General features: G+C 60.8%; 1 protein-coding gene across 2 annotated transcripts; it reads left to right on the forward strand.

Moving 5' to 3' along the window:
* Positions 1-387: 387 nt before the first annotated feature.
* TACC1 (transforming acidic coiled-coil containing protein 1) lies at positions 388-22,108 on the forward strand. Of its 2 annotated transcripts, XM_086477102.1 has the most exons (14): positions 388-548; positions 1,124-1,239; positions 8,682-9,765; positions 11,335-11,370; positions 14,173-14,233; positions 14,797-14,995; positions 16,633-16,688; positions 18,948-19,082; positions 19,303-19,379; positions 19,776-19,819; positions 19,921-20,081; positions 20,634-20,740; positions 21,337-21,457; positions 22,040-22,108. In XM_086477102.1, the coding sequence occupies exons 1-14, from the start codon at positions 388-390 to the stop codon at positions 22,106-22,108; spliced, it is 2,427 nt and encodes an 808-aa protein (XP_086333228.1). The 2 variants fall into 2 exon arrangements, with proteins under 2 accessions (XP_086333228.1, XP_086333229.1); XM_086477103.1 differs by lacking the exon at positions 11,335-11,370.
* The last annotated feature ends 1,480 nt before the right edge of the window (positions 22,109-23,588 follow it).

Here is a 23,588-nt window from a genome sequence, read left to right on the forward strand (position 1 = left end):
GGTGGATTTGAGAGTTTTCGTGGGAGGGGAGGAGGGCGAGGGAGGGGCACGGCGGCCTGTCATCCCCGGGCCGGGTGGGGTGGGGTCGGGGGCGCTGCTCCGCATCCCGCCCCGCACCGTCCGACCCGGCGGGCGCGTCCCGCGGCGGGGCCGGTCTGGCGGCGGGGCCGGGGGGGGGGGGGGGCTCCCGCGGGCCGGTCCCTCCCGGGCGGGCGGCGCCGGGGGGCGGCGGGGGCGGGCGCTCTCCCTGCCGGCGAGTAGTACGGTCCGGGGGAGGCCCTTGAGCGGCGGTGGGGGCGGCGCGGCCGCAGTGAGCCCGGCGGGGCGCGGAGCGGGGCGCGGAGGAGCGGCGCGGAGCGGCGCGGAGCGGGGCGGCGGGCCGGGCCGATGGCGTTCAGCGCCTGGCAGATCCTCTCGCCGGTGCAGTGGGCCCGGTGGACCTGGTCGGCGGTGCGGGGAGGGGGCAGCCCTGAGGGGGAGGACGGTGGGGCGGCGGCGGCGGAGGAGGAAGGCGGCTCGGCGGCGGAGGGCACGGCCCTCGGCTTCAGGCAAGTGACCCGCGGCCCCTGCTTGCCCCGAGTCCGCCGGCCACGCGTGACGTGCGGGGCTGCGACCGCGTCCTGGGGGTCCCCCGGCCCTCGCCCCCCTCTGCCCGCTCGCTGCCTGGCATCGGCTTGGCTACCCGGGGTGGGGGGGGATCCGCAGCCCGCACCGCTGGGTGGGGGGGACACACCGCGGCCGAGCCGTCCCGCCGGGAAGATGCTGGCGGCCCCACGGCAGGGGCACCGCGGCTTGCTTCCCAAACCCGCCCGCAGCGGGGGCGGCTGCGTGTCCGTGGGGTGCGCGGTGGATGCTCGGGAAGGACCCGGCGGCGACCGCAGCAGTGGCGGAGGGTCGGCCGAGAGGAGGGTTGGGGGCGCACGGGGGGATGCTCACGCTGTGGTTTCACCTGCTCTCCCTTTTCCGTTCGCTAGCGAGTCCCGCTGGACAGGAGGGAGCGGCTGCCGCAGGATGCCCGCGGCCGGCCCGGGAGCCGGTCTGGCTGGACGTGTGGGCAGTGCGGAGGATTTCAGAGCTAGCCTTGAAGGCGGTAATTCCTCACTCTTTTCCCCCCCCTCGGCAGCTCGGACTCCGAAGGTAATTTTGAGACCCCCGAAGCAGAAACACCGACCCGCTCGCCCCTAAAGGAGCTCTGCGAGCCGTCGCCGGGAGCGCCGGACCCCGAGGCCGGGACCCCAGGTAAGGAGCCAGTGCCTGCACCTCCTGCTTTTGGGTTCCGCTCCGGGTGCAGAAAAGCAGGGTGGGGTCAAGGAGGAGAAGTCGCTTATTTTGAATAATGCCTGCCACATTTTTTGTGGTTAATGGCCTGGATGGTTCAAATGCCAGTGCTCGCTCCGCAAAGGGCTGTCCTCTCGCCTGAGTGAAACGGTGGTTTTACTGAGTCGCTGTGGAGGGAGGGGGATGCGCTGCAGGCTCAGAACAGTCAGTTTGCCCCCCTTGGCTCATGCCTACACGGAGCAAAATTATCACCATGCTGTTTTGCGCCCACCCCTGAGCCAGGGAGAGAGCGAGGGGCTGCAGGAGGCAGAGCTCTGCACGGCAGGTTTGGGGAGCTGCCGAGGCTGCGCCCAGGGATGCAGAGGCTGCAGCCGGGACGGCTGCAATGGGCTCATTGAGAGGAACCGAGGATGTTGTGGAATCGTTTTGTCAGTTAAACTGCCCCCTGCCACTTCGCCCCCCAGGCTGCACGGCGCTCAGGGCTGGTGGGAGCTGCCCCACATGTCCCCCACACACCGCTTGCCCTCGGCCCTTGTGCAGGAGCTGGCGTGGTGCTGGGCTTGTGTCTGGTCGCCGGCCGGTCGGTGGTGGAAGTTTCATTGCATGGGTATCTTTGCCCTGGAGTTAGTGGCCGGGTGTCTTTTCTGTGTAGCTGCTGATAAAGATGCAAAAGCTTGACACCACTAAACCCCATTTCTGGAGAAATTGTGAGGGATCTGGTGAAAACACAACGGGTTTCGTTTGCTGGTGGGGTCCCGTGCTGCTGCTGGTTTGTCCTAGCGTCTCACACGGCTGCTGCTCCTCTGAGCGCAGCTCCCCATTAACCCTTGGCCTTTTGGGGACCAGCTCCCCCCTGTTGTCATCCCACTCTCTCCAGGGGGAATTGCGGTTGGTGACTGTGGCTGACCTTGTGTTTGTCTGTTTTTGTGCTGCTGGGAGGAGGCTTTGAAGCTCCAGTACCTCTGCAACAACTGCTGGAGGTTATCTGGGCAGGGCAGGGAGGAGACCTCCCCTTTCCTTTGCTCTCTCAGCAGAGCAGGGCGACTGGGCAATGTCTGACATCTGACCCGGGGTGTCTGGAGGATGGCAGCCTCTCTGGGGCACGGGGCAGTGTCTGGGGGGCCGGGAGGTCCTGGATGGGTTGTCCTGAGCATCCTCTGCTCTCTCTTGCTGGATTGCCTCTCGCTGCTGCAGGGCCCCAGTAGATTTGCAATATTGCGCTGTTCTTGAATGCTCGCAGCAGTGGGCTGGTACCTTACCGCTCAGCTGGTCTGGAGCACCCTGGTTCAAACCACACCTTGGGTCCTCCCCATGCAGGAGCCCAAGTGCTACGTGACCTTGGCAGTAGCAGGGTGCTGTGGCTCTCTGTCTCCTGCTGTGTTGTTTTGCTGTTGGGATGGATCTGGGTGCTGGTCCATCCCCATGGAAAACACAGGTTTGTTGGCCTTGATGGAGAGACCGCTTGGTTCACGCTTCTGATAATCCCAGCTCTTGGAACAGTCCTTCCCTTTTAAGAAGGGATGATAGGGGCACCTTTCCCTTGGGAGATAATGTCTGGGGAGGGGGAGAGGGGAGGTAAAGGCTTTCCTAGCAGGTATGAGGATCACTTCTGCCAAAGTGTCTGCTCAGGGAGGCACGTTGCCTCAGACTCCAGGGAGTCACCGTCCCCAAAGTGTGCCGGTGCCCCTGCATCCTGGAACAAGCAGTTCCTCGAAGCCAGCCTGGCACAGCAGCGAGGGATCCGGCTGCTCCTGGCACACGAAGGTCGCGATGTCACGGGGCCGAGGGGATGATTTCTGGCAAAAGCTGTTTGTCCACCCTGGCTGGAGGAGAGCGGGGTGTGGGAGAGAGCAGGGCCAAACCCGCTGTGGGGTGCACCCAGCTCCGTCCCCGCCCGGGGCTCCGGCTGCATCTCTTCAGCGTCTCTGAAATGGTGGAGGAAAGAGATTGCCTGGGCGTGGTTGTGAGTTTGCAGCGTGCAGAAGGCGTCCTGGGGTGTTAACTCGCCCTCCCTCGGGTCATCTGTACATCGAGCCCTCATCTTCGCAATGCTGTTTTGCAGCAGCACGTGTCCTCCCGCCTGGCTGCAGCTCGGGAGCAGCAGCGGTGATCGCTGCCGTGATGGGGAGGCAGTAATGGCTGCTTGTCAGTACTGAGACAGCCGGGCTGTCGTGTACGGCGAGAGCTGCTGCTGCCCTGCTGTCGCTGGGAATAGCTGCTGCCACTGCCTGTGTGCAGCAGGGCCAGCGCTGGGGGGACCCGGGGCAGCCCCACGGGCAGGCACAGCATCTTCCAGGCTCGGGGGGGACCGGCAGGAGCAGACGCTCCTCTGTCTTACAGCTGCAGCCTCACCCTTACTTGGGAATAAATAGGAAACTTGTAAGACCGAAGCTGTGACTGTGGGGGCTGGCTGCTCTGCGTGCAGCTCAGAGGTGACCTGGATGCATTCAACCTTGTTCTCGGGGATAAAAATTCAGCTGGTCCCATCGCCCTGGGGAGGGGGCTGCGGGTGGGCTTGTGCCCATTCAGGATCACTCAGTTTCCTTCTTGCCGCCTGGGATGGCGGAGGCTGTGATTCTGCGCCGTTCTTGCTAAAGTTATCCTCAGTCATCTGCCAGAAGGAGCTGTTCTGTGCAAGGGGACGGGCAGAAGCAGAAATGTGGAACCATCAGTGATGGGAGCAGGCTCATCGGCTTTTGCTTCTGTTGCCCCGATGCAGGGCACGTGTTTTCCGGTGTGTTAGTGGCAGCATCGTTTGCCGGTATGCTAATTCTTAACAGAATAGATTTAAAAATAGATCAACGTCTGTTGAATGAAAGCGGAAAGCCAAAAGAGGAAAAAAGTCGTTAGCTACGTAAGCCTGAGCTGAATGTACAGGCCAGACATCCTGTGCTCAGCCTGCGTGTGGAGAGCGCCGGGGAAGGGAGAAATGCGTGACTCAGGCTGCGCACAAAGCGTGAGCCGAGTCAAAGGCTGCAGATAGTGGAGGGGTTGTTCTCGCCGGCGTTTGGCATTCAGGGCTGCGCGGAGGATCATTGCTGCTTCGCTTGGCTGCTGTATGTGGGATGAAAAGGGCGCGGAGCCTCTGCACCGCAGCGCTGCCGCCGCCAAGTTGTTCTGATTCATTTAAGGGAGCGCGAGGTGGCATGGAGGAAAGCTGTTTAGTTCGCCGGCGTTTGTGTTTAATTTCAGCTTAAGGAAGACGAGCGCAACGATTATAATGCACACGCACAAAGGGCCTGTTCCTGCGGTGCCAGGCAGTCCTGGCGGTTTCTCTTTAGAGAGGACAAAATCTCCGTGTTCACTTTGTAATACCCCCTCCACAGACACGGGCCGGGCCAGAAGCAGGTCTGCGCTCCGCACACAGCCGGTACGGCTGCTGGGTTTGGGGATCCAGAGTGCCATTTATTGGATCTGTTTTGGGATGGATCCTGGGCTCACTGGGCCTGCCTTGCTGCTGGCAGTGTCCGTTACTGTGCTGGGACCAAAATGTCCCACCTGCAGGCGCAGCGCCAGAGGTGAAACGGGAGAGCGTGGGGTCACCTTTGCAGGATGCCGCTGGAAGGCGTCTGCTGGGATGCTGTGGGAGGAGCTGGTCCGAGGGGAAAAGCTGCGTGTGGTGGGTCAGCATGTGCAGCTGCCTGGCTGCCTTCTCCTGGGGTCCCGTGGGGCGTTCAGCATGGTTTCAGCTCAAAAGGAGGGTCAGGGCAGCTCGGTGGCTGGACCGGGGAGGCACCGGCTGTGTCTGCAGGCTGGTTTCCCTGGCAGGAGACGTGAGCAGGAGGATTGTGCGCTGAGCCGGCGCGGCGGCTCGCCAACGTGACTGCACGGGGGTGGCGGGGAGCGGGGCTCACTTCGGGATGTAGATGTGTGCAGAGGCTGTGGAGGAGCGGGGAGAGCTGCACGCAGCTCGCCGGGGTGGGGAAGGGGAATAGGCAGCGCGGTGCCGAGGTTATCGCGATGCTCGTACCCAGCAGGGCTGGGCAGCTGGGGGGTCCGCAGTGCAGCCCTTGCCTCTTCCCAAGCAGCCCAAGGCCCTTCAAGCCACCGATTTCTTCATCCTGTGTCATTGTTCCTGCAGGAACGTGTGCTCCGGTCATTTGGCAGCTGGTGGGAGGCTGCGTTGGAGGCAGAGGAAAACGCATGGGGGAGGAACCGCAGCCGCCTGGCTGGGGCCAGAGGGAGCTTGGGGCCGGGCTGTCCCCCCCCAGCCCTTGCTGGGCAGGAGGACCCGCATGGGGTGGGGTTGCTGGGGATGCCCCCACCTTTGGGACTGCTGTACGGGAGGGGTTTTTGCCCTGTGCTCCTCAGCAGGCAGGAGGGGCAGGGGCTGGCTCTGCATCCCTGCGAGAGGCAGCCGAAGCGCTGGGTGCCCCGGGAGCACCCGTGGCCCCGGCAGGTCCCTATGGTGAGGGCTCTGCCCTACAAACCTTCACACTCTTTGTCCTCTGGAGAATTGATTGACCATGTAGCTTTGCCTGCCTTTCTCCTCTGTATGGAGCGATCTCGGTGCCAATGTGAGCCCATCCTGGGCTGGCCTTGGCCCCGGGGCTGTGGTTCCCCAGCGGGGTGCATAGCTCAGCCCAAGCAAGGTTGAAAATCGGGACTCTGGGGCATCATGTGAGTGTTGGAGGAGGGCAGGGATGGGGTTCTTGTGGCAGAGGTGGGCCGGCTCCTTGCCACCCCTCCAGCTCTCGTTCCTTCCTTGGGTCTCTCGGGCTGTTGCTCGGACGCCGCGCTGAGCGTGGCTGTCGGCTCGCGCCGGCGATTCGTACCTGCCCCATACCCAGGGCCTCCCCAGAGAAGGGGGAAAAACCCACCGAGCTTGTAGGAGGAACGGTCCTCCTTCAGAAGATGGCCAAAATCACGGGCGAGCTGCTCAGGTGTCCGTCACCTGTGCCTTCTGTCTCCCAGTATACTCCAGTTCTGCAGCTCTCAGACAGGCTGAGCAGGCGGGCTGTGCTGCAGGCAGGGGCTGTGGCCGAGTGCAGAAAATGAGTGAATCACAAAATTGGAAGACCTGGGCGGGTGGTTCTTCTAATTTCTGTGAAGAAATGGTTGTTCTGAGTGATGGTCACATGCACCGTTCCTTCTTCTCTCCCTGCCCTGCAGCCATCCACAGCAAGCAGAGGTGGTTTGCGTGCTGACTGCTTGTTATTCAAGAAGTAATTACTCACTGCTTGGGTTAGAAACCAGGATGGGCTTATGTCTGTGAGAACGGCGGCTGCAAAACCTTCCGGTGGGAATGTAAAATGCATTTAAAAGGTGCCTTTTGCCCTGACTTTGAAGTCTGTTCTTCTATTCAGGGCTGTCTCGGTGAGGTTTAAAACATCTGAGCCACACAGCAAGTGTAATAAAGTTTTCTTTGGGGTCTGTTAAGGAGGTTTTCCTGGTTCCTAATGGTGGAAAGGCCTGGCAGGCGCTGCCTCGGAGTGTTTTCTGGCTGCACTCCAGGTACATATCCACTGGATTTGTGTTTACTGATGAGTTTTCTGGGGCAGCAAGGCAACGTCTATGTGGAGGGAGCTTTTTTTGCAGTCAGAGGGAGCTTTTTTTGCAGTCTCAGGGAGCACACGGCCCCTCATGATTCATTTCCATGGCTTTTAGTGTCCTGGAGATCAATTATGCAAACCGTGAGCCATCAGCTGAGTCAGGGTTGTTGGCTCGGTGTCCTGGATTAGCCCAGGGACCAGATATTTGCCTGATTTACTTTTCTTCTTGCCAGCCTGTGACTTGCTCGGTCACCAGCAAACATGAGCTGGTTGCAAATGCCCCATGATAGGAACAGCCTTTCCAGGGAGATGCTGTCGGGGCTGCAGGTGTGTGTGGGTCTGCGGGAGTTTGTCGTTGCCATCCCCTTGCCAAACCTCCCCCCTGAAAAACAAGGGCTCGCTCGATGTGACTCCGCTCCGCTGCTGCCACCCGTGTGCCAGTGGAGGGGGACAAGCAGGTTCCCTGGCAAAGCTCTGCATCACCCATGCCGCTGTTCCCAGGCAGGTTTTCAAACCAGTTCAGTCCTGGTCATCCCAGCATCCCGTTCTGCCTTGTCCCGGGAGTCTTCCTTGCTGAGATGCTGGAGAAGAGGTGCAGATGGGCTGGGCGGAGGTGGCACTGGGTGTTTTCCTCTTTGCCAGCCTGTGTGAGGTCCTGGTGCTCGGTGGGTGTAGCTTTCAGGATGCCTCTGTAGATAAGGAGCTTCCCTGTCCCTTGAGAGCGAAGAAGAGATTAAACAGTAAAAGGATTTAGGGGAAGGGATTGGAGTAAGAGTGATTAAGTCATGGATCAGGATTTGTGATTAAGAAACTCTGACAGCAGCGTGGTGAGCCTGGCATAAACGTGCAGGCAGGATTTCTGCAGGCAGAGGTGCAGGCAGCATGTGGCCGCGTTCCGGTGGGCAGGACGGGAGTCACAGGCAGTTTGTGAGCGAGAGCATCACCCACGTGCAGCTGCTGTATCTGGAGCTCACGGTTTACGGGGGACCCTCCTGGTTCACAGGGGACCTTCCTGACGGCCGGGTGTCTCTGGTGGTGGCAGGTCGGTGCCATGGTGCAGGCAAGGACTGTCTGTGTCGTGTTGGGTGCCCGTCAGGACTGTTGAGGCTCCGCAGGAGAGCGGAGGCTGGCGTGTCAGGGGAGAGCAGCAGCGCTGTCAAACCCGCTCCCGCACCTCGGGGTGCGGTGGCCGAGTCTTGGGGAGCAGTTTGCATCGGGCAGCTTCCCTCTGCCTGGTGCGCATCCAGCTCCACAGCCCTGGCACCGGCTGCCTGTGGGTGGCTGAGCCCCAAATCCCCTCTGCAGCCTGTTACATGCTCATTAATTAAGCACAGCGTCCCGTTCCTATTCGCCCCGGGGCCTGCTTATTCATGTTTTATGGTGTTTTCTCGTTGTGCTTCCTTAAATTCCTCCCAGTAATTTTTAGCTCTCCGCCCAGGTGAGCAGCGACTCCCTGTCGCTGCCATTCCTGCTCGGATGCGAGTGTTTCTGCCCTGGGAGCAGCCGCCCCGCGGTCGGTCCCGGCCGGTGCCTGGCCCTCGGGACCTCGCTGGGATTTGCAAAGCTCCTCTGGTGCTGCTGCCACCCTGGGTGGGGGCAAGCGGTGGGGAGAGGAAAGGTGTAAATGGAGGTGTTGGTGGGTCTGCTGGCGTGGTGCAGGCAGCGTGGCCCCGCAAAGGCTCACCCTCGGCGTGCAGTTCATGTACGTTTCCTCCACTGGGTTCATGGGCTTCAAATTTTACAGAAGGGGCTGGGAGCTGGGGTTACGCAGTCATTCTGGCAGGTGGGGAAGCCAAGCTTTGGGTCAGTGGATCCCCTGTAAATTCTGACCCTGTGAGGAGGGGAGAGGAGCCCCTCTGGAAGGGGGCGCACGGCAGGCAGGGGTTTAACCGGCTCCTTTTATCTTTTCAGAACCCAGTGGCCATGGTGACCTGCTGGTAGGGGAAGCCGTCCGGGACAGCTTGCCTGGGAAGCACCCCAAAGATGAGGCTCAACTGGAGATCGGAGCCCCTAAAGCCAGATCAGATACTAAAGGGGAAAATGACCCCAAAGACTCATCCCTGACGCAGCCGCTGGCTGAAACGCAGCCTCCAGCTGCGCCGGGAAGCAGGGCTGACGCTGGCTGCGCCGCTGCAGAGCCGGCCCCGGTGCCCCATGCGGGCAGAGCCGCCCGGGAGCGGGTCATGTCGGGAGGGGATGTGGCGGACACCGGCACAGGGCTGGTGGAGCCAAAGGCTGATGCCCTGGCCCGGGAGTGCTCGCCCAGCTGGGGCCAGCTCGGGAAAGGGGAAACGCCTTCGCTGGGGAGAAAAACAGAGGAAACCACAGAGGAGACCCCGGTGCCCCAAGCATCCTGCCAGTTCGACCCCGAGCAGTACGATGAGCGTGTGAACCCCTTTGTGGCAGGGGGCTGCCGGCTGCAGAGCTCCCCCCCGGCAGCCCCGCGCCGCCTCCCCCATCCCGACAGCATCCCTGCTGAGCTGGGGGGGGACCCATCCCTGGAGCCCAAAGGGCAGGTCCCGAAACCCGAGGTCGATTTTACAGAGGGGGGAGAGAGCACGGAGGCCAGGAGAGCTACACCCAGGAAGGGCAGCAGGATCCCGGCCAGCAAGCTGACGCCGAAGAGGCACCGAGAGTCCCCCAAGAAACCAGCTGAGGATGTGGAGAGGGGTGCTGCGGAGCCATCGCCTTCCCGGGGCTCCCCCCGGCTGGGTCCCGCGCTCTGGGACAGCCCGGGTCTCAACCCCTTCGGTGGCAGCTCAGCCCTGCAAAACTCGCCGACTCTCCCCAAGGGCTCTTACCAGTTTGACCCCAACAACTTTGACTCCATGGATCCGTTTAAGCCCACCAAGACCCTCGCCAGCACTGCCGCTGACTCCTGCCCCACTGCCGATAACAGCCTCAATGAAATCCTGGAGTCTCAGACGCTGGAGGTGCAGGAAGATCTCGTGAAAGGCAGAGACTCCCCGAAGAAGCCCAAGTCGCGCCTGATAACGTGAGTGTCGGTGCAGGCAGAGCGGGCGGCCGGCAGCCCCCTCCGTTCCCCCGTGTGCGGGCAGAGCAGCAGCGGTGGTGGTGGTGGTGGTGGTGATGGTGATGGTGCTCCTGCCCCTGTGCCTGCTGAGCAAGCCCAAAATACCAACATGCGCCTCGGGTTCTCCTGCCACCCCAGTTTTACCCGCCCCTCATCCTGGAGGGGCAGCTCCCCTCTCCCTGCCGGCACCCTGGTCGCTCAGGAGCGGATGGGAGGAGAGGGTTGAGTGTCCCGGAGCGGTGCCGGTGTCCCGGGTCCCAGACAGAGCGGGGAGGGCTGGATCGGAACCTGCTTTGCAGGATCACCTCTTTGGAAAACCCCTTGGGGCTCCAGCTCATGGGGTCGTGGAGTCAGAGCAACCCTGTAAAGGGGGCTTGAGCCTGCCAGGCACACAGGAGGGTTTGTAGGTCTTCGGGAGCTTGTGGGTGCAGATCTGGTTAATCAGATGCTGCTGGGACACTTTGTGAGCTGCTGCTGAACTTCTCCTTTTGTAAGAGGGGAAGAGAGTAGAGGTTGAGCAGGCAGGTTGTTTGCTGCCTTTGTCACATCCGCACAGGCGGCGGGGAGCTTGTTGTCCCTTGCTGAACTATTTCAGTGCATTTTTAGTTCCTGAACAGTGCTATTTAGAACCCCCATGTAGATGGTGACATTTCACAGTGCCTCCTGGGAGTGCAGACAGCATTGCTGTCCTCCTCTGGGGACTGGTTTAATGGCTAAGCATTGCTATTTTCTTGGTCGTTCACCTGTTGTGTCACAAATGTCCCCCAGCCCGTGTCTGGGCAGTGCTGGAGTCTCAGCCTGATGTTTAAGACGGCAGCTGCTGAGCCGGGCTTGGCTCTACCTGCCCTCCCTCTCTGCGCGGGCAGGGGAAGCAGAGGGGCTACTGCACGAGGGAATAATCGCCCAGCCAAGTTTGGGTCCTTCCACTGTAATTTGTGATTGCGCTTAACACCAGTGATTGGAACCAGTGGGAAGCAAAAGCAAGAAGCTTAAAAGGGGACGTTGTAGAAGTGCAGAGTTTGTGGCTGATTTGGCACTAAAACCGAAACGAGCTGTCACTCTGCTACCGGAGGGAAACCAGAGAGTGGGTTTTTACAGAGAGAGCAGGTAAAACCTAGCAGGCAAAACTAAGGGTGTGTTGGATGCTTTTCTCTTAAAATACTTTGCAGAGAGTTGATATGGATTTTTGAAGAGTCGGCATTCCTGTGTGTGCCCGCGGGCGAGCAGGCGCTGGTGGTGAGGGGGGGCAGCAGGGGATTGTCGGGCTCCCTCCCCGTCACCTCGGAGCAGCTCGGGCTGCTCCAGGCTCTCGCCTCCCCGGCAGCGGGGTTTGTGATTGAACGGCACCCTGCCGCCGCGAATGGCAAAGGCAGGGTCGGAGCATCCTTTATCTGTGTGTTCCTTCCGCAAAGACAGAGCTGAGCAACTCGCTGTGCTTCTCCAGAGGAGAGTTAATATCCAGGTCTTTTCACATGCTCTTCTTCTCTCCATCTGTCTGTCTCTCTCCCTGTCCATGCTTTGGTGCATCAGGACTACTGAACAAGTGAAATTTCTCTGTTTTCTGTTGTAAGTACTCTCTTCTGTATTTCTTCCTTTTCCTTTGCTGGTTTTTGTCCTCTCTCTCTGGGTGTGTGCTGGCCCCACTCGTCTCCATGGCATGCAGGCTCCTTCTTGCCCTTTGACTCCTGCTCTCCGCTGTCTGATTTGTGTCCCGCACCTCTCAGGCCGAATCCCGGGGCAGCTTAGCCTGGCGAGTGCCTGGGGCGAGGGAGGAGAGGAGAGGCGAGGAGAGGAGGGCCGCACCGGAGGGTGCGCTTGCAGCTCTGCCAACGCCTTTTGGTGATGCACAAGGACTCGAAACCAGTGCATCGGCTAACGGAGGGGGAGCCGGTTTCTGTGCAGTCCTGGTCCCTGCAAGTCGAGGGCAGATTTTAGTCCTGAAGATGAGGATGTCTTTTTACCCCCTCCCATGCAAAACTACCAGGGAGGTAGCTGCTGTAGAGGGGTGGGAGGGTGGAAAGCCTCAGCTGGGAGGCAAGGGGGTCAGGGGGCTATCTCCTCCAGCTACAGGATGTGTCAGATAGTCCCAGGGGAGCTTTGCCCTCACAGCCAGCTCCAAACAGGGCTCTCTCTAGATCTTTGGTGGCTGCCAGAGCTGACTCGCTCATGGCTCTCCCCTGAAGCATCCCTCCTGTGCCCAAAGCCAGGGCAGTAGAGCTGGTCTGCGAGACCCTGGACAGGTTAGAGAGCTCTGCTTGAGTAAAGCAGCCTCCGTTCGCTGCCCTGTGACCTGCGCTGCTGCAGCGGGGCCGCGCTGCAGCCCCGGCGTGAGCAGCCCTGCGGTGAGACACCAGTGAAATATCGAGAGCCCCGTGCTGTGCCCCCCCAGGGCTTGCTGCTGCCCTGCGCTTGCATCCTGCGGGGAGGGACCGGTGTTGCCCCCATTGAGTCTCCTGGCGATGCTCAGTGTCTCTTGCAGATTGTCAGCCCCCCCGCACCCTCTGGGCTCTGCTCTGGTGCCAAGAGAGTCGGAGGAAGGGGGGTCCTGGGCTCAGCTCCTGGTCTGATGTCGTCCGTCCCAGTGCCCTTCTTGTCTGCTCAGTGCCGCCTGCACGAGCAGTGTTGGAGCTGGGCTCAGGCACCGACACCCGTGTCTTTGCCGAGAACCGATCTGCCTTTTCACAGCACGATGTTCAACCGCGGCCGGCTGTCTCTCGACACGGGACCTGCAGCCCGTGCATCAGGCGGGCACACGGGCAGCGCTGCCCGCACGTGGGTTTATCCGGCTGCGGATGCCAAACCCAGCGTGGGCGGCTGTGCGTGTCCTGGCCTCGGGGGCTGCAGGGCAGAGCTGGGGCCATCGGTTTCGGCTGTCTTCTCCCCGTTTCCCCATCCCCTTGAAGTGCGGAGCTGTTATCTTGGTGCTGGGCGGGGAGATCAAACCAGATGGTGTGATAACACCCAGGAGATGGTGCAGAGCAGAGGTGGAGAAGGACACACCGAGCTGCAGTGTAGCTGCTCCCGTTAGGGCACGGTGGAGGAAAACAGTCAGCAGCGATTTTTCGGTCTGACCCGGGTGTGCATGTTGGCGTGCAGATGCCCGTGTGCCGTGCCACGCTGCTCGCTGTGCTCTGCTGGCGCACGTGTGCGGTGGGACGGGGAGGCTGGAGAGGGAAGCGGGTGGGGGCGATGCTCTAGACCTAGGAACAGCTCGCTGCAATCCTGCTTCAGCCTCTGCCCGCGTCCCTGCGGCGGCGAGCACCGAGTCTGGAGGGGGAGGTCCCTCCCGGGTACCCGCAGCGGGCTGTCGCACGGGTTGTCTCCAGCTCAGTGAATGTCCGTCTTCTGGGGGGTTCGGACACGGCAGCGAGCCGTGGGGGCTTGCTGAACGTGGAGCGAGAGGGTGGCGTGATGCAGGAGGAGCTCGTGCTGTTCTTGGCATGCCAGGGTGAGTGCCATGGTGCACATCACCTCATCGCCGGCTCCCGCAGCCCCCGCGGGCTGCAGTGGCACGGACCCTGTGCCACACGCGGCCGTTCCCGCTGGGACTGTCCCTCCGCTGCCTCGAGCCGCTTCAAGGAGCGGATGCCTGGTGTGTCAGGATGCGGCCGTGCCTGCGGTCCTGCGCAGGTGGACTCCGGGATGGCACGTTTTGAGGAACACAGGATGAAGTTCCAGGGAGAGCTTCCTTCCTGCAGGGCATCCAGCCACGGGACCGCCTGCAGGATCAGCCTGAGCTAAACATTCTCCCGTCTGCAAGGTCCTTCTCCTCGGGACAGCGTTTGCATCTGGTGGAGGCAGCGTTCAAGGCACAGCAGGTTGCCCTGGTGCTCTCGCAAGCAGAGCAGAGCTCTCTGACCAGCAGCCCTCTGACTCACATGGATGCTGCAGAGATGTCCCAGACAAACCTCCAGCTGCGGGGACAGGGCACGAGACAGGCTGGAAATGGTGCCTTTCTGCGGGAGGTCAGCGTGCACAGACACCTCAGGATGCCGTCACGCTGGACGCACGGGGCGAGGGTGCAGCAGGGGAATCTTTCTGTGCCGGCTCCTTGGCGATTGCCTCTCTTGCTGTCAGCACCTCGGGGTCCTTTCTCCGACCCTTACCTTCAACAGCAATAAACACCTCAAAGACAAACCCAATTGCTTTGTAGTCGTGTCTTTTGTTTGCTTGTTCCTTCTGTTGTTCCAGGACTTGCTCTGCCTCGATATTTCACTGGTGAGTGGGGTTGCTGGCCCGCGGCGGGGTGCAATGCTAGCGCTGGGGCTGCCTCCCCTTGCTTGGGCTGTCTCGCACGCGCCCCCACCTCCTCCCCGCGCAGCCCGCGCCAGCCCCCTCCTCAGCCGGCTGCTTCTCTCTCCCCTGCAGGAGCGGCTGCAAGGTGAAGCCGTACGAGGCGCAGCCCCTGGTCCTGGACGTCTGTGCTCAGGTACGTGGGATCCAACCCGGGAGCTGCTGGCTGGGGGCAGGGATGCTCGGATGGTGGCGTGGGGTGGGCTGGGCTGGCGGAGCTTTGGGCTGGCGTGTGCCTGCAGCAACGCCTGGCCAAAGGGCCGATTCTCTGAAAGCGGCAGCTCCCAGCTGTGGGGAGAGCATGTTTCTGGTGGGGAGGGAGGGAGGAGGGCTGTGCTTGGTGCTCCCCTGGGGTCAGCCTGTCCCTGGGGGTTTCCTGGCCAGTAAACGCTCTCCATGTTCCCTGTGGTTTGTTAGGGACCGTGTGCGTGCAGTACCTTAGCCCTGTCCCCAGCGTGGGCCAGAGCGAAGCACTGAGCTCTGTGGTCGGGTTAATGGATTTTGCTTGTTAATCGCTTCTGTCCCCAGCACCATGTGTTTCCTTCTGCCTTCTGCCAAAACCTGCCGAGGAGCCAGTGGGGAGCAGCTTGTTGGTGGATGCTAAGCCTCCTGTGCTTCCCCTGGGCTGTCCAGCAACCTGGCTGCCTAATCCCCACAGAGTAGCTCAGTCCTGCTTAACCACATGCCTTGATCCTGCAGGATGAAGGAGCGTTGATCTCGGAAATCCCAGATATTGCAAATCGGGATGGACATGCCACTGATGAGGAGAAGCTGGCCTCCACCACCTCTGCGCAGAAACCAGCTGGGCTGGAGAAGAAGGGCGAGCCAGAAGATGACCTGGAGTACTTCGAGTGCTCAAACGTTCCTGTGCCGGCGGCGAAGCACGGCACGGAGGCAGGTGAGGAGCGTCCCCGCTGCCTCTGGCTCCGGGGACGTGCTGTGCGTGCACCCAGGCAATCTCTGCAGCCTCTGGCGATGAATTGGTGCTCTTGAGGCAATGCAGCTTCATCAGTTTATTTGTGCTGACAGGGCTAAAGGCTGCCACAAGCTGTAATGAAACCTCCAGTTGCTTATCTGCCCCGTTTCCATTATGGACAAACCACGGTACAGGCTGTCTTTAGACTTTCTCAGCGCAGAGCACTCTCCCCATGGCCCCCGTGGTGCTGTGGTAGGACGTGGCTCAGGCTGACAAGGCTCGGTGCCCGCTGCCCCGCAGCCATGCTGCAGGTGCCCTCCTGAAACCAGTGCTCACCAGCGAGCCCAGCCAAGGGCTGAGCCGAGCCATCGCACGCCGTTCAGTGGGGGCGCTCCTGGTGCCCACCCTGCCTCCTGGGTGACGGGGTGTCCTGCTCAAAGCCTGTGCCAGGAGCGGAGCTGCCGGGACTCGGTGTCCCTGCACAAGCGCTGTGGTTGATGGAGATCGCTGTGTCTCTGCAGAAGACCTCTGCTAATGCTCCTGGTGGTGGTTTGCTGTCAGCCTCCTATGTAATTAGCCTCTCTGACCAATCCATTAAAAAATAATTAAAAGCCAGGCAACATGAGATTTAATCAATAGCAAAGTTACAGGTGCAAGCAGGGGAAGTCACCGCGCGGGTTTGCAGCTCCGCTCTGCACGGGTACCCGTTAATCATTTCTCCTGAGTGCTGCGCAGAGCTGCAGGCCCTCGGGAGAGGCAGGCAGTCCTTTGTCTCTTGAGGGAGGAAAAATCTGATAGTCAGCGGAGAGGCTGGGAGGTTTTATTTATTGCTGCTCGTCTCAGAGGGCCAGGCAGGGCTGCCCAGGCTCGGTGCTGGCTGCAGGGACAGTGCTGTGAGCTGTGGCAAGCAGCCACCGACCAGGGCACAGGGATAAATGGGGGAAATAGTAGGAAATCTGCAGTCACCAGGGTCACGTTGTCTCCTTCCTTTCCTGGCTGGACTCTCACAATACACTTTTCTCTGCTCAGTTAACACATGAACAGCCACTCACGCCTGCAGCCCTTTGAGGGAGGCTGTGTGAGGCGGCAGGGTGTCCCGCACGCTGCGGGGGGAGACGGCTTTTATCTTCCCTCCGCTGCTGTTAAGAATAGCAGGGGCCGTGTGGCAGCTCCTTTGGAGGGTGTTGGGCCCGGTTGGCGTGGGCTGAGGCTTGTGCTATTCGGAGTGGCCCGAGCAGCTGGGCTTCACCCCAGGGATGCGTCCTGCCTGCCCCGGCCAGCAAAGTGCAGAACCTCCCGTGCATCATCATTCCTCCTCCTCGGCCCCCCCGGGTCCTGGGGGATGGCTGGTGTGGGTGGCAGCTGCGGGGACACAGGGATGGACTGCCACCAGAGGGGAGTGTTGGCTTCCACTCCAGGGAGCGCAGGAGGAGAGGCTGGCAGGGGTGCAGGATGCGTCCTCCCTGCGAGGGCAGGAGCTGGGGCAGAGGAGCCTTTTGGGAGGGGAGTCTCAGGGGATGTAGAGTCTCAGGGGTACCCCTCTGCATCCCGGCAAATCTGCATGTGCCGCCAGGGTCTTGTTTCCAGGGAGCTAAAAGGTTGTATTTCCTTGTCTGTAGGCTTTGAAAAGGAGATCTCCAAGCAGATGGAAAAGGATGGGCCTGGCATCTTCCCCGTGAGTGCCTCTTGCTTCCTCCTCCCTCGCCTGCCGGGAGGCTCGGGGCGGCGGTGCCAGCGCGGTGGCTGTGCCAGGAGGGCGGCTGTGCCAACGCTGGCAAGCAGCTCGGCTGGGCGGTGGGGCTGGGGGGCTGATCCTCCTGCACCGCAGCTGCTGCCTGCCCCGCCGTGCAGAGGGGTGTGGGGAAGCTGCAGCAAACATTGCTGCTCCTCCCAGAAGTGCTACCGACACCTCTCTGAAATGAGGTTTTTTTGAGAGATAAAATTCTTGAAAAGCCCACGCAGGGACTTGATAAAAATGGGGGTGTTTTCCCAGCAGGCCAGGAGGAGGCTGGCAGAGGATGGCTCAGTCCTGGGTGGGCGTGGGAGGGAGAGATGCTGGTGAGGAGCCGGGGCTGCAGCCATGGGAGGGCAACGAAGGCGTTTGGAAGTGGCTGAATGACAGCGAAAGGGCAGAGGAGATGACGGGGGAGGGATGAGCTGCAGGACAGGGGCTGTGTCTCGGGTGGAGGAGTCCAGGGCTGGCTCCGACGGCCGGTTCTGCAAGGAAGGGGTCCTCGGACGCTGCTTTCAGGAAGGCAGCTGACAGCAGAGTTGGGGCGATTAATAAAAACAGCCCTGGCTCTGCACCCACCAGTGACCCTGGCACCCCAGCAGTGGCACCTCTGCACGGGGGTGCTCCTGATGTGCCCCGAGGAGCCCTTGGAGTGGCCCCGAGACCCCTCTGCTGCAGGGGGAACCCTGTGCCAGCTTAGCCCCCCTTGGCCAAAGCTGCTCGAGGTGGCAAGCAGATGACAATGAGATTAGCAACATCAGCAAAATTAGTTTCTCTGAGACAGATTTAACTATGCTAAGCCCCACAAGGACATTAGGCAAAGTGAAGCTTTTGTTTGGTGCTGGGGAGAGTGTGGACAGACTCTGCTCCTGCAGACGAGCTGGGGTCATCCCAAAGTGACAGTGTGGGAGGATTTGCCGTGGGACAGGCAGTGGGCAGAGGTACTTGCAGGTGTTCAGGTGCACGCCTGCTTTTGGGAGATACTGCGGGAAGCTGCTGCCGAAACCACCCGGGGCTGAACCTCCCCAGTGTTGGCTGCCTGGACCCAAAACTGCACCCAGGGGTGACTCTGGGGGTGGCTTCTGCCACTGGCCATCACTCACCAGCTCCTGCGGGCAACAGAGCTGTGAGAGCCCCAAAGGGCTTGGCTGGTCGTGCTTGAACCTGCGCAGCAGTCCCAGCGCAGGGAGGAGGGGAGGGAGGGAGAGAAGTGCTTTAGCGCTCCCGTTTCCAAAACACGGCAAAAGCAGGCTGCCTCCTCCGAAGCACTTCTCTATTTATGGCCTGGCAGCCGGTTCCCAAGGAGATGGCTGCGCGGGGCTGTCACTTCGGCTGGGATGATAAAAGGAGGAACAGGCGGTGGTGTAAGCCTGGGTTTGAAGGAATGCTCTTCTGGAGGCCTTTCAGGCTGCAGGACCCCCCAGGGAAGGGATGGGGCCAGCATGGTGCCTGGGTTGTGGGGCCGAGCTCTTCCCCCAGTTTGGTCCCTGTGGCTGCAGCACTGGTGCAAAGGAGCTGGGCTCCGTGGGGAGAAAGCACTGAGTGATGGGGGTGCAACCACCTCTGCCCGGTGGGAGCGCCTGCGGTGGAAACAGGAGGGTGCTAGGAGCCCTGTGGGAGCAGCCTCAGAGCCAGGTCAGCTGGACCCCTGCTCTGCAGGGAGGTGAAGCCTGCTGCCCCCACCAGCTCCCCGGTGCATTCGGGGCCATCAGCAAGGCCCAACAAATGTCCCCGCAGCTGCCAGCGGCAGTTCGGGTGCATCAGCTGCAGGAATGTCTCCTCCTGACTGGGAGGCAGGTGACCAGGACCCTCACAGACTGCCCCTGTACGTGGTTCACAGTCAGCAAAGGTCCTCCAGGCTGGAGATATCTTTAAGCCAACCACGGGAAAAGTCAAGGGACATCAGATGAGAGCACATCTCTGCTCAGAGCTGGATCTCCTCCTTCTGAAATGGGAACTTACTGGGTCTTCCCTTTGGGATGCAGCTTCCCTGGGGTGTCCTGTGGAGCAGCCCCAGCTCCCAGCAAGGGACTGGGCAGAAAGTGTACCAAAAGTCTGATACTGGGCTCTGAGCTGTCGGTGTGCAGGTAGGGAGGTTTGGTGCCTGAACAGAGGCTGATAAAATGGGGAGAACACCCTAAAGAGGGGAGATGGGGCGAAAAGAAAACCCACGCAGCATCCCAGCTGGGTAATTCCCTGCAGGGCAATCCCGGGCTGTGCTCCATGGACAAGTCCCCCACAGCCATCACCGGTGTGAGCAGGAGCGAGAGTCCCCTGGACGGCATCTGCCTCAGTGAAGCCGAGAAGACGGCCGTGCTCACGCTCATCAGAGAGGAGGTAACGGCCGGGGACCCCCGTCCTCCCCGGGCTCACCCCAGCGTAGCAGCCACCCCAGGGCTGCCCCTCACCAGACCCCATCCCGGCTGCTGCTGTGGTGCAGTGGGGGCAGCTCTGCTCGGCCCAGGGAGGGTCTGGTCCCTGACCCATCGCAGGCACGGGGCAGCGAGGGAAGGCACCCAGAGCGTGTCCCAAGGGTCCTGTGTCTGCTGCAACCTAGATAATCACAAAGGAGATCGAAGCCAACGAGTGGAAGAAGAAATACGAAGAGAGCCGCCAGGAGGTCTTAGAGATGAGGTGAGAGCCTGCTCCTCGCGCGTTCGCCTGCCTGCTGCCCTGCTCGGTGCGTGCCCCGCTGGGAGGTGGGTTAGCGGGGCCGTGATGGGATGATGCGCCTCGGCGGGACGTGTTAGGAGACGCGCGCTCTTCGTGCTTGTGCTGTGTCGAGCCTGCCTGTTTCTTTGTGGCAGGAATAAAATCCCCTTGGCCGCGCTGGCCCAAGCGGCAGCGGCTGGAGGGAGGCATTCGCCTGGAGCAGCGGTGATGGGCATCGCGGCACCGAGAGCTGGGGCTCTGCAGACGGGCTGCTGCTTGGGCTGCCTCTGCGGCGTGGGGAAGGGGCAGCAGGGCTGTAGGTGCGTGTCTGCGAAAAACTGCTGCCTCTGACTTGCTGTTTTTCTCCCTTCCTGCTAGGAAAATCGTGGCTGAGTACGAGAAGACCATTGCCCAGATGATAGGTAAGGTGCCGTCGCCTGGCCGGGCGTGCGGGGCAGGGAGCTGGCTGCTGCAGCCGTCCCCGCTCAGTCGCTGCATCCCGGCTGTTTATTCTCCATCACAGAGGACGAGCAGAGGACAAACATGACATCTCAGAAGAACCTGCAGCAGCTCACGATGGAAAAGGACCAGGCTCTGGCAGACCTAAACTCGGTGGAGAGGTCCCTGTCAGATCTCTTCAGGAGATACGAAAACCTGAAAGGCGTCCTAGAAGGCTTTAAGAAGGTCCTTTCCTTGGTTTCCTCCTTCTCCCACGGCCCTGGTCCCTGGGCGCAGAGTTCCTGTGCAGCATTGCCCCCGCCTTGTCCCCTGCTGCAGCACCGTGGCTCTCCCGTCCGTGCTGCTTCAAGCGCCCTGGCCCTTGCTCGGGGGGCTGCTCACTCGCCTTCCCCTGACCGCTTTCTGATAAACGAGCAAAGAGTCTTTCAAATGCCAGGGGAAACCAGAGCAGGGAGCCCAGTTCTCCAGCTCTTCTCCATCTCTTCTCCGCTCTCCTCCCCGGCTCTCTCCTGCTGAGCTGCTGGCAGCAGAGCATCGTGCCCTGGGCAGGGTGGGTGCCGGGGCAAAGCGCCCTGAGAAACCTGGCCTCCGTCTACGCGCTGCTTGTCTGTGCTGCCGAGCTGGATGAGGGGCTCCAGCGTGAGGGAGGAGCTTGGTCTGTTTAAAGCCTTTTTCTTTTTCACTCAGAGCGGGATATGTCATCCCATCAGAGCAAACATCTCTGTGCTCGGTCCCGATGCAGATGGATGTACTTTTTTGTTTTGTATTGTTTTCCAGAATGAAGAAGCTCTGAAGAAGTGTGCTCAAGATTATTTAGCCCGGGTCAAGCAAGAAGAGCAGCGCTATCAGGCCCTGAAAGTCCACGCAGAAGAAAAATTAGACAAGTAAGGTCATGCATGAGATCGCTGGGTGCTTAAAGACCTTGTAGGGCAGTGTCTCCGTTTGGCTCTCCTGAGGTTGGAAGGCAGGAGCTTATTGATGTGGAAAGCTGCCTTTTACAACCTCAGGCTCAAGTGACTTTAAATGGCTGTCAGTAAGCCAGCACAAATCCCTGAATGCATTCTCTGATCTCTGCTTAGTTGCTTTTTTTTTAATGGAGAATCTGAGGTTCATGGTCTACTTACAGTCGCTTAACAAGTTCCCGTGTTTCAGAGGGCTCGTGTTTGTGGTGTGCAAAGGGGTTGCGCAGCTGCCGAGGCTCAGCTCATGATCAGTAGCTCACCCACAATCGGTGGCCCCAAGTGAAATGGGTGAGGAAGGGGTTTAGTGTCACTCTGGGAAAGAGTTTGCATACAGGAGTCTGCAGGAGCTGGGTTAATCCAGTTTCATGCAGGTTTTCCATATGGGAAAACCGCCTCTGATGCATCCAGGCAAGCAGGAGCCGTGCTCTCCCGATGCCGCGTGCTCTAGCGCTGTGCCGCGGTGCTCCCGGCTGCGCCCAGGCGTGACCCCCGTCCCCTTCTCTCCGAACCCACCACAGAGCCAACGAGGAGATCGCCCAGGTGCGCACGAAGGCCAAAGCGGAGAGCGCGGCGCTGCACGCCGGGCTGCGCAAGGAGCAGATGAAGGTGGAGTCCCTGGAGAGAGCCCTCCAGCAGAAGGTACCGCACCAGCCTCCTCTCCGCGAGCCGCGCCGGCTTGGCTCTGCATTTCTGCTCTGCTGCCCTGGGCATCCGTTGGTGCTGGAGGCGTCCTTCGGATTTTTGGCCCAGAAAGTGTTTTGTGGGGGTGTTTCTGTGTATTTTTTTGTTTGCTTGCTTTGCGGGTGGTTTTGTTCCGTTAAAATGTACGAGTGCATCCTCTCGCAAGGAAGGCGATGCAGGCTCTGCCCGGGTTGGGGCATGGCTGCGTGCAGCGACCTGGCTGCCGGTTCAGGGCTGGCAAGCGTTTGGCCGTCTCGGAGCACGGGCAGAGCTTGCTGGCGTGTACCCGTGGGCAGGCACAGCGTGGTGGGCTGCAGCTGGGCAGCTGCGGGTCTCTGCGCAGCACCGGGGTCTGTCGGGGACGAGGAGGGGTGAGCCCGGGCTCCCCACGGCACCCAGATGATGCGCAGAGGAGCTTTCACAGGGGCAGGCGTAGGAGCCAGCTGCCCCTTCCCGCGCTGGCTCGGTGGCAGATGGGCCTGGGTGTTATCCCCCATCTGTGCCGCACCGGGGGGTCCTCAAGGTCTGCTTTTCTTCCAGAACCAGGAGATTGAGGAGCTGACCAAGATCTGTGACGAGCTGATAGCGAAGCTGGGAAAGACAGACTGAGTCTCACCGCCCCTTGTCCAGCACTCTGCACTTGGCCGCTTTTCTCGTAACGCCCAGCACCTTGCCTTACCGCCCAGGAAAACCCCCGGCAGAGAAACACGCGCGTGCAGCTGCCTGCTCCCCTCGGCTGCCGGACCCCGCGGCCCCCCGTGCAGAGCCGGTCCCCGCGCTGTCCCCCTCTCTGTTTCCCAGGGGCTCTGGGGCTGGGTTCCCTGCGGTCAGGCCGGGCGTGTTGTCCCTCCTGGGGTCCGCAGCAAGCGGCCACCGCGCTGTCTGTCTGCACGGATGCCACCTCTCAGCTGGGAGGTGACACCCCGGGCTCTGTCCCCCTCGGCCGGGCTGGATCTCGTTGTGCCCCTACACGCTCTGTCACTTACTGTCCTCACCTGCTCGGTTGCACAGGTCCAGCTGCCTCGGTAGGTCCTGCCCCGGGACGTGGGTGATGCCGGGGTTGGAGCACATGGGTGCACAGCTGGGGAGGCAGCGAAGGGGCTTGGGGACCCCAGGCACCCACCGCAGGTGGATTGGGGCCACCAGTGTGGATCCCCCGGCTGCAGGAGCTTCCCAGTAGATCGATTGTTTTTTGGAGAGGCGGTGGTATTCAAGGGGCTGGTCCTGGTCTCTGATCCATGGGTGAAACACAGCACAGCACATCCTCGTCCCTGGCCGTGCCAGCCTCGGAGGAAGGAAGCTGACGTCTGCATTCGTGCACTTTATTAGCATTTCTGAGCACTCGGGCTCTCTGCTCGCTTCTTCCAGTCAGGCACGGTCCTGCTACACGTCTCCTTCCCCCAAGAGCAGGGGTACGGCCACTTCACCAGGAGTAACTTCAGTCCCCTCAAAGGAGAGCCTGGCCAAGGGGAGGGCAGGAGGCTTCTGCACCAAGAGGTGTTTGAGAAATGGGGGAGATGTTGGTTCTGGAGAGCCGGGACTTGTCTGTCTTCCCTGTGGCCACCCTGCCCACAGCCCTGGCACCTCCTGAGGCTTGTTAGTGTGAGGTTTCTAGTCCGCTTTGAAATGCACAAAGCCAAGCCCCTTGCTGTTGGTTCCCCATGCCATCGTGAGATTAGTTCCCACTCTGGAGGTTGCAGGAGGAAGGAAGCAAACCCTGAACTACTTCATGGTTCTGCTGACTTAAGGCTGTTCTCCCCAGCCGGTACAGAAAGGCAAGGAGGAGTGCAGTACTGCCCAGGGTTTTGTGCTGCTGTCAAAAATGCCCTTACAGCCCTGAATATTAAGAGAACCAAACAAAAGCCTGCCTTTACAGGCAAAGGCAGATCCAGACGGCGGTAAAATGCACTTTGAAATACGTCTGGATGTAGCCCAAAATCTGACTTTCCACGCCGGCAGGCTGCCTGCCCTGTTTCAGAGGTCTTTACTTTTCTGGACACACCGAGCTGCAGCAGAATTGCTGAGGTTGCCTTTGCACTGTGCTGGGAATGGGGGGCTCTGGGGTGATAGGATGTGCTTAAATCCCTGT

This window comes from Leptosomus discolor, chromosome 23 (assembly GCF_034619465.1).
Source record: "Leptosomus discolor isolate bLepDis1 chromosome 23, bLepDis1.hap2, whole genome shotgun sequence".
Classification (NCBI taxonomy): domain Eukaryota; kingdom Metazoa; phylum Chordata; class Aves; order Leptosomiformes; family Leptosomidae; genus Leptosomus; species Leptosomus discolor.

What these genes read in the sequence shown, in the direction of transcription:
- TACC1 (XM_086477102.1), top strand. Translation starts at nt 388, where the DNA reads ATGGCGTTCAGCGCCTGGCAGATCCTCTCGCCGGTGCAGTGGGCCCGG. An exon ending in AAATTTCTCTGTTTTCTGTT is followed by an intron (nt 11,371 to 14,172) that starts GTAAGTACTCTC and finishes TCTCCCCTGCAG; the next exon opens with GAGCGGCTGCAAGGTGAAGC. An exon ending in GACCATTGCCCAGATGATAG is followed by an intron (nt 19,820 to 19,920) that starts GTAAGGTGCCGT and finishes TCTCCATCACAG; the next exon opens with AGGACGAGCAGAGGACAAAC.